The following is a 13,958-nucleotide window of genomic DNA, read 5'->3' on the forward strand; positions in this document are numbered from 1 at the left end:
AAAAAAACCCTAAAACTCCTACAGCTTCCCCCAAATGTTACATACCTTTCCAAAATCAAGGCCTGGCATTCCAGACTGATGAAAGTCTGACCTTAGTGCTTCTGCATTGAGCAAGTAATTGTTCTCCTTTTCACATTCACTTCTCTCTTTCCCTGGTGAAGCCTCTGTTCCCAGACACGCAGGCTCATCATCCTCCAGTGTGCACACAGATCCAAAGGCAAGGCTGCTCTGCAATGCCAAATCGAAGTGGCAATGACTGAAAAGGCTAAGAACTACATCCTCAACTGACCTCCAGTCACAGAGCTAAGTCACCCTTTGCCTTTTGCATCAAAGCCTGTAACACCTTTCAGGAGGAAAGGTCTTACTCAAGACTTTATACAAATTGTCATTCATTTGCATGCAAGGAAAAGGGTTTTTACTTTAAAACAGAAGTTGTTTGCCAATTCTAAGTGTCCTTGATGGCAAGTCACCAAACAGTTTTCTACTACTATGATTTGTAAGATAAAATCAGAACAATTTAGGCTGGAGAGGACTATAGTTTTCAATCCCCTGCTCAAAGCAGGAGCCCTCAGCCCTGGTTGCTGGCGTCTGTGCCCAGTCAAGTTAAGTTGATCTTCCAACTCCCCACTATTTGGTAGAAGATTGGCTGAGGAAGCACTGCTCCCTCTACCCCCCTTATAAAGCATGTGCTCCAGCTCCTGACCATCTTATAACCCTCTACTAGATGTACTCCAAATTATCAGTACTCTTCATGTGTAATCAAGCAGAGTTAAAACTAGACACAGTACTCCTGATCAGCCTCGTAAGTGCAGAATAAAAGGGAATAATAACATATTATAACATAGTAACATTCCATGACCTGCTGGTTACAATCCCGCTAGTACAAGCTGATATGGGATTGTCCCTCTGCATTTTAAGAGCACACTGCTGACTTATGGGCTTGACTTGTTCATGACTCATCCAACTTTTCCACACAGCTGCTCTCCAACCAGCCAGTCCCCAGCCTCTCCTGTCACATGGGCTTATTTTGCCAGGTTTCACATTTGCTTTTGTTCAACTTTGTGAGGTCTCTATCAGCCCATTTCTCCAGACTGCTGAGGTCTCTGTGAAGGACAGCCCAACTGCCCACCATAGTCCCTGCTCTCCCCAGCATGTCAATCACAGCTATGCTGTGAGTGTCCTCTATCCCACTAGCCAAGTCTTTAGAGGTGGCATCAGATAAACATTGGCTCAAGATCAATTTGACTCCCAAAGAAGGCAGGACAGTGGAAAAATGGATAAACATTATAATGTTTATTTAATAATAAATAAAATAATTAATAAAAAAATAAAAGTTCGGTACCTGATTGTTATTTTGCAAGTTGTTGCAGTGCAATGGGTTGCTGGAGTTCACCTCTTTTAACCTCTGGAGCAGGTTCTCCACCAAAGTATCCCGGTCCTTCAGCTCAATGAATTGAAAGGCTGTCTTACTCCTTATGCTAACAATGATGGGATTAGGGAGAAGACTTGTGTCCTCCATCTTCTCTATACTGATGACCTTTTCCAGAGACATTACAGAAAACACATTAGGCACCACATCCAGCAGAAAACATATTCAAATATTCTGTGTGTACCAAAACACAGCATTTCACATGCATCCTTTAAATGTGGTTATTCATACTGGCTTTGCTTGATCAAACATATCCAAGCCTGAAGTTCATGGTTTCCCTAGAAATTCAAAGCAGATGCCAAAAAGTATCCCAGATGCCTTTTTTTCCCATAAATTACTTTGCATGCCACCTCTAAACAGCAGATTGAGGAAAAAGATAAGAAAAGGGTTTATGATTTAAAAAAAGATTTCTAAAAGGATCAACTTGATCAAATTCTGGGGGTGGAGGAATAAATTTATTTTCCCACCTTTGAAGATGGGGAAAAACAGTTGTTTTGTTAATTTTGATTAAGTATACACTGTTCCCATATTGTTTTCTGTTTCTGCAACAGTGGCAGGTAAGTTGCTACAGTTATGATATGATTTGGATGTTACTCTATTATTAGTCGAGGATGAAAGGAAAGCTTTAATTAAGAGATCATAACAGCCTTGTATTCACAGCAGATCAGACAGGTGTTAGCTGACAGCTTCCTTCTCCTGTTTGACTCCCACCACCTTCCCTTGTGCTCTCCCTCCATTTAAACTCATCTCTTGATTTCATGGAAATTTGTCAGCCCATCACTGCATCCATAACATCCCCTCCTTCTCTCTGCCCTACAACTTGGCCAAATACCCACAGGTTTGTTAAAGGTTGTCTATGGAGGGAGAGCTCAACACCTGTGTTGATCCCAGGCAAAGATGCTTTTGCATTGCTGGAATGGGTTGAAGCCAATCTCCATCAACATCAAGCTGGATGTACACGTTTGGGGAGCTGGGAGGGGAGCCTTGTCCAAGTCTTGGGTCAAGCAGACTCTGTTTTTGAAGTGTTCTGTCCTGCTGCAGTACCTGTCCATACTTCACTCTGAAGATGGTGTTGAATCACCCATATTTTAGGAGCTCAGGCCCTAATGAGTCCCAGAACACACTGTACAAGAACCCTTGTAGGCAGGATACACACAAACTTTTTCATCGAACTTCTTTGCAGGTAAGTCAAGTGGCAGCAGAGGCTTAGGGCAGAAAAAGGCAGAAAAGGATCCAAAGTGAAGTAAACAAACAACTCTACCTCTCTAAGTGGGATGATAACAGTGCAGCAGCCATTTTCTTTGCTGGCAAAACAGATGTAGCTGTCTGAAGTGTACATCCTCCCCGCTGTGTGACAGCGACTGAACGGCGTCCAGAGAGAACAGTCCACAACTTCGCGCAGCTTCTCCTTCCTGGGCAATCTGAAGAAGGCCCGAAAGAATTCATTCTGTGCTCTGGCTTCAAGATCCCTTAAGAAAAAGCAGCAAGAAAGAATCACAAGATCCTGAAAGCCAGGACATGCACTGTGAGGTTAACTTTTGCTGGCCTCACCAAAAGCACGGAATACAGAATAAAAACACCATGCACAACAATCTTCAGTGCCTATTTGAACAGAGCACACTACATAAGCAACTCTGAAATATGTTAAAAGAAAAACATTATCAATTACTGTTTTTTAACAACAAGGTCAAAAGCAACTAGTACAGTAACTATGAAGGGAAAGGAAACTAATTCAAATCAGCTATTTTGCTGATTTGGTTTGGGGTTTTTTAAAATTATTTTTTAACCATGCATTTTCTATGGCTGCTGTATGACTATACAGACTCCAAGAGTTACAAATTTCAGTGCCTAGGAGATAATTAAATCTTTCATCTGATGAACATATATTGAGCAAGGGAGATTAGCTTGATGTTCCTTGTTTCCCTTCACAGCAGTGTTACGAACATCACCTCAGGGACCTGCACCTGCACCCAAAAGTAATGCATTTGCTCAATGACTACTTCCAAAGTGGACAGTAATAGCAGTGTTAATGATGGTGGCATTTACATGATGGAATCCTTAACTTGCAGAGGTACCAGTCTCACAGAGCCCTCAGAACAGTTTCAAAATGCAAAACAGTTTCAGGTCACTTACAGACTCAGTTGGGAATAGCAGCACCAGCCACACTCAGTTTGAACTTGGCCTCTTTCCAGCCACCCATCCACATTTGTGTGGAGAGAAAAGTTTAAATAAATGAAACTTTCCTTACTGAGCCATGGCTATATAGACTTGGCTTTGGGAATTTATTTTTCCTCTCCTTTCTTAATGAAGAAGCCTGCAGTAATTTACAGAACTATGCAATTACATTATAAACAGGCCATGGCTATTAGCTCACCAGCAGCAGCTCCAGAAACATTAGGGCTTAAATTCTGTAATTGTCTTTACTACAAGTAAATTTTTCCTACCATGATTCACTTCAGGGAAAGAAAAAAAAAAAAAAAAATGAGAAAAGAAAAAAGCTTGATTTTGTGCCACTGAAAGAATTTAAAGCGTGGGCTGAAGCATAACAGGGAGTGGTACCTTGGTGCAGTAAATCCCCTTTCCACTCCTTCCTTCATCCTGCTCTTCTGCAGACACCTTCCCTCTACCCCAGCCCAGCCCTGCTGTTAAAATACAAGCTGAGACAAATGAAGACACTGCCTCAATAAGTAAATCAATTGTTTGTTTGGGTTTCAATTTTTTTTTAGTTTAGTTTAATCCATAGAAAAAAACATAGCCATGTGAAACAGGAAGGAAGACAATCCAGAACAAACTAAGACCTGAGAAGGGAGGATCTGTATCTGCAAGCAAGAGAAAAGACAGAATGCGCTCAACCAGCATTCAGCTTGTTTCCTTCTCAAGCATTATCTTCCTTCATAATATTATCCAAAGAAAGCAGACAAATAGTCTCCTGTTTTTCACACAGAACAAAGAGAAACCCTATTTGTGAAGAAAGACAAAAAGGTTGCTCCTGAACTAAAATTCCACAGTGAGAGCAACTCTGATAAGTGCCTGCAGCGATCTGCTATTGTGACAAAGCTGGATCAGGATATGCCTCCTAGTTAACTCACCACTAAAATATTTTCCATTTTTGCACAGCACAGATGAATGCTGCTGATAGCATCTGCAGTCAGGTCTGGTAGAGCTGTGCTCTCCTGCTATTGTGCTGAAAGGTAAGAGCCTCCCTGCACCTACTCTGCTGTGAAAATTTCTTGACCTCTACGTAAAAATTTAGGTTTTATACAGAAGAGTGGGACCTCTATTGAGGCACATGCAGTCTGTTATTTAAGAGCTGACTGTTTCTTATGCTCCAAAATCTGAAGCTTCTGAGTTTTCAGGATTTTGCTGCGTTTGCTGGGTCTGTGGGTTTCACATGCAGGGCCTTTCAGACAACAAACCACAGGATTTTAAGCTGAAGAAGAATGACATTAATCACATCTGAAACTAAGTAAATTCACCAGCACTGTATCCACCCCCACTCACCCTGTGGAAGGCTGCCAACCCCAACATCCCTGGAACTGCCTGTCCCCCCATGACTCACACACAGGGACACCACAGGGACCACACCACAGCCGGCTGCCCCAGAAACAAGCGCTGAAATGGGCCAGCCTGCTTGGAGGAGGGGTCCCAGAATGAAAAATGGTAGCAGAAGAATGACATGCTGTCAGCATGTACCATTGTGGGCTCAAACAAGAGGTTTTATTCTAAAGTTGAACACCACAAATGTATTTCCTGTTAAGCAAGCAAACTCTAGGGCTTAAAGGCTCCCCTTCATAAACACAGCCAAACAAAATTAGAGCTGGTTAAAATAAACCCCAACCCTACAACTCTAAAAAACCCACAAACAAATTTAGCTCCAAAACAAGACAGGCAATTGTTTAAATATGATACAAAAAAGATGGCGCACGTCACCGAGTCCCATAGCTTCCATTTAGAATTTCCAACACCAAAAAGAAATACAATCTTTCTACTTGTACCCCTACCTGTGTGAAAATTTCTACTCTCATTTAACAATTTCCAAGTCAGTTTGGTTTTTAAGCAAATGCAGCATACTGAGTGGTACTTCACTAAAAAAAGGAAAGCTATCATTATGTAAAAATAATGTTTATTGAGTATTTACACAAGCATCAGAAGAATAAAAGGTAACAAGATGCAACTGCCTTGTTCCCTACTTTTCAAAAAACTCAGCAATTCCTTCTGAGTGCAGCTCCCAGCTTGCATGTGATGGGATCATGGACTGCCTCCAACTGCAGCACTTCAAAGTGAACGGCAAGCCTGAACTGCAATAGCTCCTTGTGCATGACCCTCACATTACCTTCCAAGAGTTTTAAATTAAAGGAAATAACACACACAAGACTAATAAAATGCCTAAAAGCATCAGGATGCTTAAATGCTGTCCTCACTGTCAAATGTTTTTCAGTGCTTTAAATCCAGCAGAAGCCAACTTGGCAAGATTTTAGCTCTGCTGAGTCACTTGTTGCTTATCTAAAATCTAAACAGACTCACTGACCTCTTGCTTTAAGAGACAGATTACTAGATTCTTCTTACTATAGAGACTCCAGAAAGTCAGATAGTTTGGAAATAACACATCCAACAATATATGTCTTGTTTATTAGAAGAACTACTAAATTTATGTGGGAAGAAAGCCTTCTTATAAGCAAGCCAGGAGATGTTATCTGAAAAGAGCCAACATGGACTTGTCAGGACACATGTAAACTGAACATCATTCCCTTACACAGCAGGAACACTAGACTTGTAGATGAAGAAGTTGCATTGAATTTTTTAGACAAAATTTATAAAAGTCTTGATATATCCTCTCATGGAACAAATAAAACTAGAAGGGCCAAACTGTTATACCAAGACAATTGCAAAAGAATACCTCAAAACACAGCCCTTCAGGACTTCCTAATAAATTAGACGGTTGCATCAAGAGGACCCCCTTGGGAATCTGTCCTAGATTAGCATCTGTTCCATGTCTTCATCAGCAACCTGTATGATGGATCAAGAGCTTGTTACTAAACTTGCACTTGATGCAAGGCTGGTAGAGGCTAATGAACATAACAACAGGATCAGGTTCAGATTTATATTCATAAATTTAAGGGATGTTGTGGGGGAAAAAAAAAATTACAAATATTTTCAGCTGTAAACCATAAGTGTCACAAATGCAGCATGGAGATGAATTCCAGCAGGAGCCATCCCTTGGGGATACAGAAGCTGAACAAGAGCCAACAGCCTCATGCTCACAGGAGGAAGAGGAACACTGGCTGGGCTGCAGAAGTGCATGGCCACCAAGATGCAGCATGGCAGTCCCAGAACTGGCAAGGTTCCTGGAACAATCCTATATCCCACCACAGTGCACCTGCCCCCACATGGCATCAGTGATGAATGTCCACAGAAGGGTGACCAGGATGGCTAAAATCCAGACTGGTAAGAAAACCCTGGTGGAAGTTGGGCAGTGCAGCTTAAAGAAAAAAAGATACACATCAACCTCCAGATACACCAATGATTGCTCTAAAGAAAGTGAGCACTTCTGATCTCTTCAATAGTATTGGGTAGAACAAGAAGTGACAGACTCAAAAAGTGCAAAAGATTCAAGTTAGACCTCAGGCTTATAAGTGGCAGAACAGTGAAGTACTGGTATGGATCCTGATATGCCCATTACTACAAATCCTAAAAAACACATTAGGCAATCACAAAGAGATAACCCAACCCCTACCTTTTGCTACAGAGAGGTAATAAAAGGGAGGTCTTTCTAGTCACATTCTCCTTGTTGCTCAAGTTTTAAAGCATTCTCAGATTCCCTCTCTGGAGGAATAAATGCAGATTGAAGTGACATTTATGACTCAGGATACTTCAAACAGTTTCCATTGAGCTTAGATCACTGTTAACAACCTTCTTTGCCTTCACATGAAGCAAAGTAATTCTCATTGGTAATTCACAGTTAAACATGAAGAAAAGAAACTGATGTGGTTAGAGCCTGGGAAAACATATCACACTGTTGAAACCTTACTGACATTAGCACTACAGCTTTTAAATTGTGGGTTCTGATCTGGAGAATTTCTCACTACATTTGACAAATGCAATGGGTATTTTTGCATCCTGAAAGAGATGGAAATTAGAAGTACAAGAAACCTATACCAGAAACTGTTGCAGCCTTCTTTTTAAACAAGAAAAAATAGTTATCTTATGTGTTCCAGTAAAATTGTATGGCACATACATGTCTGCAAAAAATGATATTTGTAGGTACCAAACACATCAGCTTTACTTTGCTTTTTATGGCAATTACCTCAATTAATGCCTTTATAATCCATAATTATAATCTGTGCCTTTTCACTTCATTAAACAGCACCAAAAATTGCATACTGACTTTTTTTGACTCTGGCCATGATATAACTTGTGTCACAGACTGTGGGCCTAATCCCACAGTGTCTCTGAGTCCCATCCCTCCTCTGCTCAGCAAGATGACCCCAAGAGTCTCAGGAATGGCAAAGGTTTATGGTTCTCAGACTGTAGAACATACAGATCGTGAGAGCACTGAAAATACGTTTTTTAAAAATAAAGATACTGAAACAAGCCTCTCGCAAAAGAAAGCCAAACAAACAAAAGCCATCTACAGCAACTGCATTAATTTGTCAGAGCAGAAATAGTTCCAATGATGTGTGTGTCTGCTTTCATTTTCACAGATTGTTATTTTTTCCAAATCGTGTACAAGAATTAACAATGACAATTATTAGAGGGAACGTGTTGAGAGGAAAGTAATTGTTCTCATAGTACTGCAATGGCTTCAAGAAAAAAAGCAGCAAAAAAACTTCATACACCAAAAAAGTATAACATCCCTCCCCAAACCTGCTAACAATAAAAACCAGTTTATCCACTATTCAAACTACAGTCTTGCTAAATCACCTTACATCAAAGTGGTTGCTGAAGTGGGACAAAGGGCACCAGAAACAGCAACTTATCCAACCACTGCCCAGTTTATGCAGAGGAAATGCAATTTCGGTATCTTCCATGTTTCCCTTTCTGCCATCCCAAATCACAGCACAGGTTAGAGAACTCCTTGACCAGGAAATCTACAGTAAATATATTTTTATCCATCCTTCTCCCTCTGTTCTTTTAATTTTCTTTTTTCTTCTTTAGTTGGAGGGAAGGAGACAGAGAACCTTTTTGAATAAGTGTGTAGCATGGGTGCTTTTGCTTGACTGCTAATAGACACACTACTTTTCCAAAATGCCACAAGGTACTTAAAAGTTGATTCCCTTAGAGCCCCTTTTCATAGAGTATTACTAAGCTTATACTTTTCTTTACAACTGTAACTTTATTTTCTTTCCACTCAGTTAGTACCCCTGATTCAAAGACTATTTTGAGAAGCAACAAAAATTGGTAGATGTTGAAAAATATCTCCCCCCAGGAGAATTTCTCTTGTTAATCTAACTTCTCAGCCCAAAAGCAGGAGGAGGGTAAAATGGTAAAGAAAATGGGAAGGAGATAGAAAGGGGTGGAGATACAACCTGTAACAGCCATATTCTACATGAGCTAAAGTACATATCACTACATCTCTTGAGCCAAAAGCCTACAATGTTAAAAAAACAAGTTACATACATAGTGTAAAAACGATGGTAGCTCTTGTATTCCAAGGATCTTTAGCTATTAAAAAAAAAGCCTGCAAAGATGTTTATGGTTGCTCACCACTGTGTTACCTCAAGAGAATTCTTCAATAACATCACAGATGAAACTATGGTGTCAGTGATTTTCCTTAATGTGTGTGCAAATGAAATTGCAGAGGAAGTCCATTTTACTGTTTTAAACTCCACTATGAAACTTTGCAAAAGTGTTTAGCTAAGCTATAGGTACATCACCACTGTAAAAATGTCCCTCAGAAACAATAAAATGGCTACTGATACTATGCATTCCTCGTGTTTTAGTCAGGAAGCAACACCTGGGTGATTCCCTTCATATCCCTGGCAGAGGGAGAGGAAGGAAGAGTAGGAAAGGGCATGATTCAAGAGGAGATAACTGCTTCACTCACATCCCATTCGGAAAAGAAGTATTTTAAATCAGCACCTTAACCTGATGCCCCAAGCAAATTCCTGTCTGGGCTATTCTACCCTGCCCACCTAAAATTCCTCAAGGCAGCTTCCCTCCCCCTTTCTCGAAGCAGCAAACAAAACACAGAGTTGTGTGTTGTGTTACCAGCAGAGAAATAGCCATCAATCTTTCCCTGAGCGCCAAATGCATTTCTGTACTGGGAGAGGAATGCAGAGATGCATTTCAGGGATGCAAGGGGTAGAGCTGACAATAGCAATACCAATTTTAAGTCCTTAACTGCTTGCTAAATTGGCTGTGGCAATCACACTAGTGGGAATTCCAATTAATGTTTCAGATATGATCAAAAGCAGTAATTGTAGAGAACTGAAGGTACTAGGAAAGCCTACACATTACCAAAATTTTAAGCAAAATAATGCTGCTTTTCAGGGACGATGGAAAATATGCCTTGTTGCAATCTTCCCTTCTGTGGGAACAGTATTTTTGAAACTTTGTGTTGTTTAAGGGAAGAATATAAAATCGAAAAATGTATCTCGCATCCAAGTTAAAATGCACTTTTTTTTTTTTCATAACACATTATGAAGGCTCTTTTGCACCCAATCAAACAAAGCTTTGAAATCTTACCCAGCTAACACACCAAACCATGAAGCCCACTCTTGAACCTCTGCTCATACAGCAGTTTAGCTTTTTACCTCTTGGTAATCTGAGTAGGATCCTGCAGGCCTGGGTCCAGCTCGAAGATTTCATTATCCAGCAGCCTCCGGAGCGTCACATCTGCCAGCTGCTCCATGATTCTGAAAGCCTCGGTGATGTTGAGGAACGTGGAGAAGTCGCGCTCTTTATTCGCTGTAGTGACGCGCACTGTGTCAGTCATGAAGACATTGGAGGTTCTTTCCAGTTTCTGGACCTCAACCCAAGGAATGATAAGTTTCACTGCAATCCAAGAGAAGAGCAACAGTGGGTTGGAAACTTTGCTTACATCTTTCAGATTTGGGAAACAATCAAATTCAGAATGAAATGCAAACCAAAACGGAGAGAGATGAGTTTTTATGGGCAAGACCAAGCACATGCTAAAATGTCTGTTATGACTCTGCATTCAATCTCACCCACTCCAAAAGATGTGGTTTTTTCAGAATCTACCCCTCAAAATTTTAACTATCTTCACAAGAAATGCTAGACTGGGGTGTGGTGCCTTTGCAGAACATCTGCCATACATTGTGCTCCTAACTCCTTTACAAGTCATTTCTGCAGCCTTACCACCAGAAGAAACAGTTCATCTCCAGAATACAAAGATAAGAGGGAAAGGCTTTGGGATCTCCTAGAAACTAAACTGTAGGCAGGTGGAAAACCAATTACATACAGAGTTACTTTAGTTTTTAAAATAAAGCTTACTCCCATCCAAAAGAAAGCTTTTTTTGAGACTGCTATAAAGTGTAATTACTACTATAAACAAGACATTTAAAAAGCTGCCTAGGCATTGGCATCTTCCCATTTTGGTTAGTTTTTACTGAAAAGACGCACAGGCACATCTTGCCCAAAACATTAACTATAGTCAGATTTGTTTATAGAAAACAAGAAGTGTACAGCACTGTTCTCTATACTTAAAGCTCTTAAATCCTATAAATACAAGTGGCAAACAGAATCAGCTTACTTTAGGTAACTACTGCAGGATGTTACTTGCCTCTCACACGAAACTCTGGGTAACAATTAGGCTGGAAAGGACTTTTAAATAGATTCAATTTCTTCTTAACAACTGTTGGAAGCTTCCCAGACTGCCCTGTGCCAGTAACATCAAGACCACACCCCTAACATCCCCAGCTGGTCTCCTGATGCCAATAAAGCAATAAAAGGCAGTAATAACAAACATTGTCATATATATACACGACACTTGTCCAAGATCATTAATTACATAAGAAGCTACTCTCTGCAGGTTTTCTGTAGTATATGAACCACAGCTGTCAAGATTATTTGCAGATTACATTTTTTCTTACTTAAATAAAGCACAGCTGCATCAACATGCAACAGACTGTTGCAAATGGTCATAAAATCAACTGTACCAGCCCAGCCAAGGGAAGAAAGATTAAATAATGCCGTAGCAACAGCACTGCTGCTCAGGCAGGTCAGAGCCACGCAGGCTTTACAGTGCTGGTTACAGAAAAAACACAACAGCCTGTACAGGACCATAGCCACTGATAAAAGGTACAAAGTCTTCAGCAAGTTTCAGAAAAACACAAATTTAATTTAAAAATGTGAAGAAAACTTGGTATGTCCTTTCAAGCTATCTGACGATCTAAACCTCTGAAATCCTACAAATACTTGGAGGCTTAGATAAAAGGGGACTTGCCCTGGAAAAAAAATTCCATGGAGTTTATAGTCAAATAAGCCATAAATTAATTTTATAAGAAGTTGAAAACAGGTTCTAATATTGCATTCCAGGTCACTTAACACAAAATGAAACAAGAAGAAGGGAAAAGACTTGCCACATACAGAAGACTTAACACTTTGCCTATAAAAGAGATTTGCCTATAAAGAGATTTCTGTCTACAATTTGGGGGGATTCTTATAGAGGTGAAACACAATTGAGAACTAATTTTATTGCAACTCATATATTGGGTTTTTTCTCTGCATAGTATTGAAGAATGCAATAAATGTGATTTCTTAGCAATATTTACAAAACCAGACTTAACCAGATTTAATTTGTGATTGCTACCTGTAAAAAACAAAGGCAATGAATCACTTGTTCTGCATGTAATCAGCATCAGCTTCTCAACCAGAAGTAACAACCAAAACTGTATTAATTCTGGATTATGCCCTGTAACACAAATACTTCATCAACATGACAAAAGACTAGTCTAGACTCAGAAGTAATCTCCTTTATCACAATGAAGGAAGTGGGAATCCTTTTGGCATATAAGCTGCTTCCCACTGAGCTAGGGAAGTTTGTCTAACCAAAAGAAAATTCAGGGGGTTTTCTCACATTTCCATGCAGATGTATGGGAACACAAAAAATACAACTGCCAACACTGGTGAATGAACAGTGTATTTTCCATGGTCAAAATAAAAAGTTGCAAACGTGTAACTGTTTGTTTGGTTTGGTTTTTTTTATTTTCATAACGAATACTATTAAAGATATGAGAAGAAATCTCTTCTTAAACAATACATCATGATATTGTATTTCCATTATCATTTAACAACCTGTGGTATTGCATAAACAAAATTTTTGGAACCATATAAAAGGTTTTTCACTCTGCGTCCTCCTTCCACTGTTATCTATCATTAATAAGTATCATTTTTTCTTTGTGTCCCTTGGCAGACTGGCTATCCCAGATTTAATGAGAGAAAACATCCAGTGATAGTAAGAAGTAATGACTAACAAAGGATAATATTTAATACTAACCAGAGAACAAGGAGATTAAACAAGAACTCACATATCTAGTATATATCAAGAAATTTCATCCTACTCTTCCCAGCAAAACTCAACTTTTGTTTTTAGAGTGAATAGCAAACTTGCCTACATTTCAAATATAACTCTTCCATTTTTTGCTGGTATGACAAAATAATTGGCTTGAAATAATATAAGGGAAGAAAGGATCTGCAGCTCTAAGCATGTCTTTCTATGTTTTCAGTCTTAGAAACTATGAGTCACTATCTTTCTTAAGATGTGCTTCATTTTTAAACCCACAGCTATATCTCAATATTAAATTCAGATGGAATATGGCAAAAAATTCCTAATTTTTACAACTGACAAATATTGCTATACCTACAGCAGTATAGGTTTGTACTGCTAATATGTTCCATCAGAATAAATAGGCTTTAAAAGGCTAGAGGTTCATGCACAATTTCGCTAAACAGAGAAATGCTATAGAGTTTAAATGGCTACATTCATTTTTACCACCTTATCTGTCACTTTAATTTTTATCTCCTAATATCTATTCTGACAGGATTTTCATTCACACAATTCTTTCTCCATAGAGAAACACCACAAACAACAATTGCTGAACCATCTGAAAGTCTAAAAAGCCCCAGGACACACTTCTTGTGACCTTACTGCAATGCTATTCAGAAACACAAACAAACCCCTCAACCACTGTTGTCTTTCCTTAAAAGCTCTGAATTTTCACCTGGTTCTCCAGGGCACATTCCTTTTAAGTTTCCTGGGCTACCTTCAGGCAGGCAGCATGACTCAGGCATCCCTGGTCCCACCAGCCCTTCCCCTACCACCCTGCAGCAATGTGGTGACTCTGCTTCCCAGCCTGTGGGAGGGACCCATCCTTACTCACTGTTTTCAGCACTAAAACCCCTTATTTTAGAACTTGTAGGAGGTCTGCTGCATCTTAAGGTTGCCTCACCATGTCAAAAAGAAAAACCAACTATAGCAACTATGTCTGTGTGCTCTTGCAGTGTCATTTTTATTACTGGATTCATATTAAAATATGAAGGCTGAAGTGAAAATTGAACAACTAAAAAC

At 39.6% G+C, this 13,958-nt stretch overlaps 1 protein-coding gene across 2 annotated transcripts in view; it reads right to left on the reverse strand.

Annotated features, from left to right (window-relative positions):
* The window catches only part of TBC1D8 (TBC1 domain family member 8), a 48,482-nt gene that overhangs the window by 14,262 nt on the left and 20,262 nt on the right, over positions 1 to 13,958 (reverse strand). The window contains exons 5-8 of one of the 2 annotated variants that reach the window (XM_056488161.1): positions 10,183 to 10,423; positions 2,691 to 2,850; positions 1,343 to 1,537; positions 46 to 228 (exon numbers count right to left, since the gene is read on the reverse strand). In XM_056488161.1, the coding sequence (XP_056344136.1) occupies positions 46 to 228; positions 1,343 to 1,537; positions 2,691 to 2,850; positions 10,183 to 10,423 (779 nt within the window). Of the gene's footprint in view, positions 1 to 45; positions 229 to 1,342; positions 1,538 to 2,690; positions 2,899 to 10,182; positions 10,424 to 13,958 lie in introns of both variants that reach the window. The other variant, XM_056488151.1, reaches the window with a different exon arrangement.

This window comes from Oenanthe melanoleuca, chromosome 1 (assembly GCF_029582105.1).
Source record: "Oenanthe melanoleuca isolate GR-GAL-2019-014 chromosome 1, OMel1.0, whole genome shotgun sequence".
Classification (NCBI taxonomy): Eukaryota; Metazoa; Chordata; class Aves; order Passeriformes; family Muscicapidae; genus Oenanthe; species Oenanthe melanoleuca.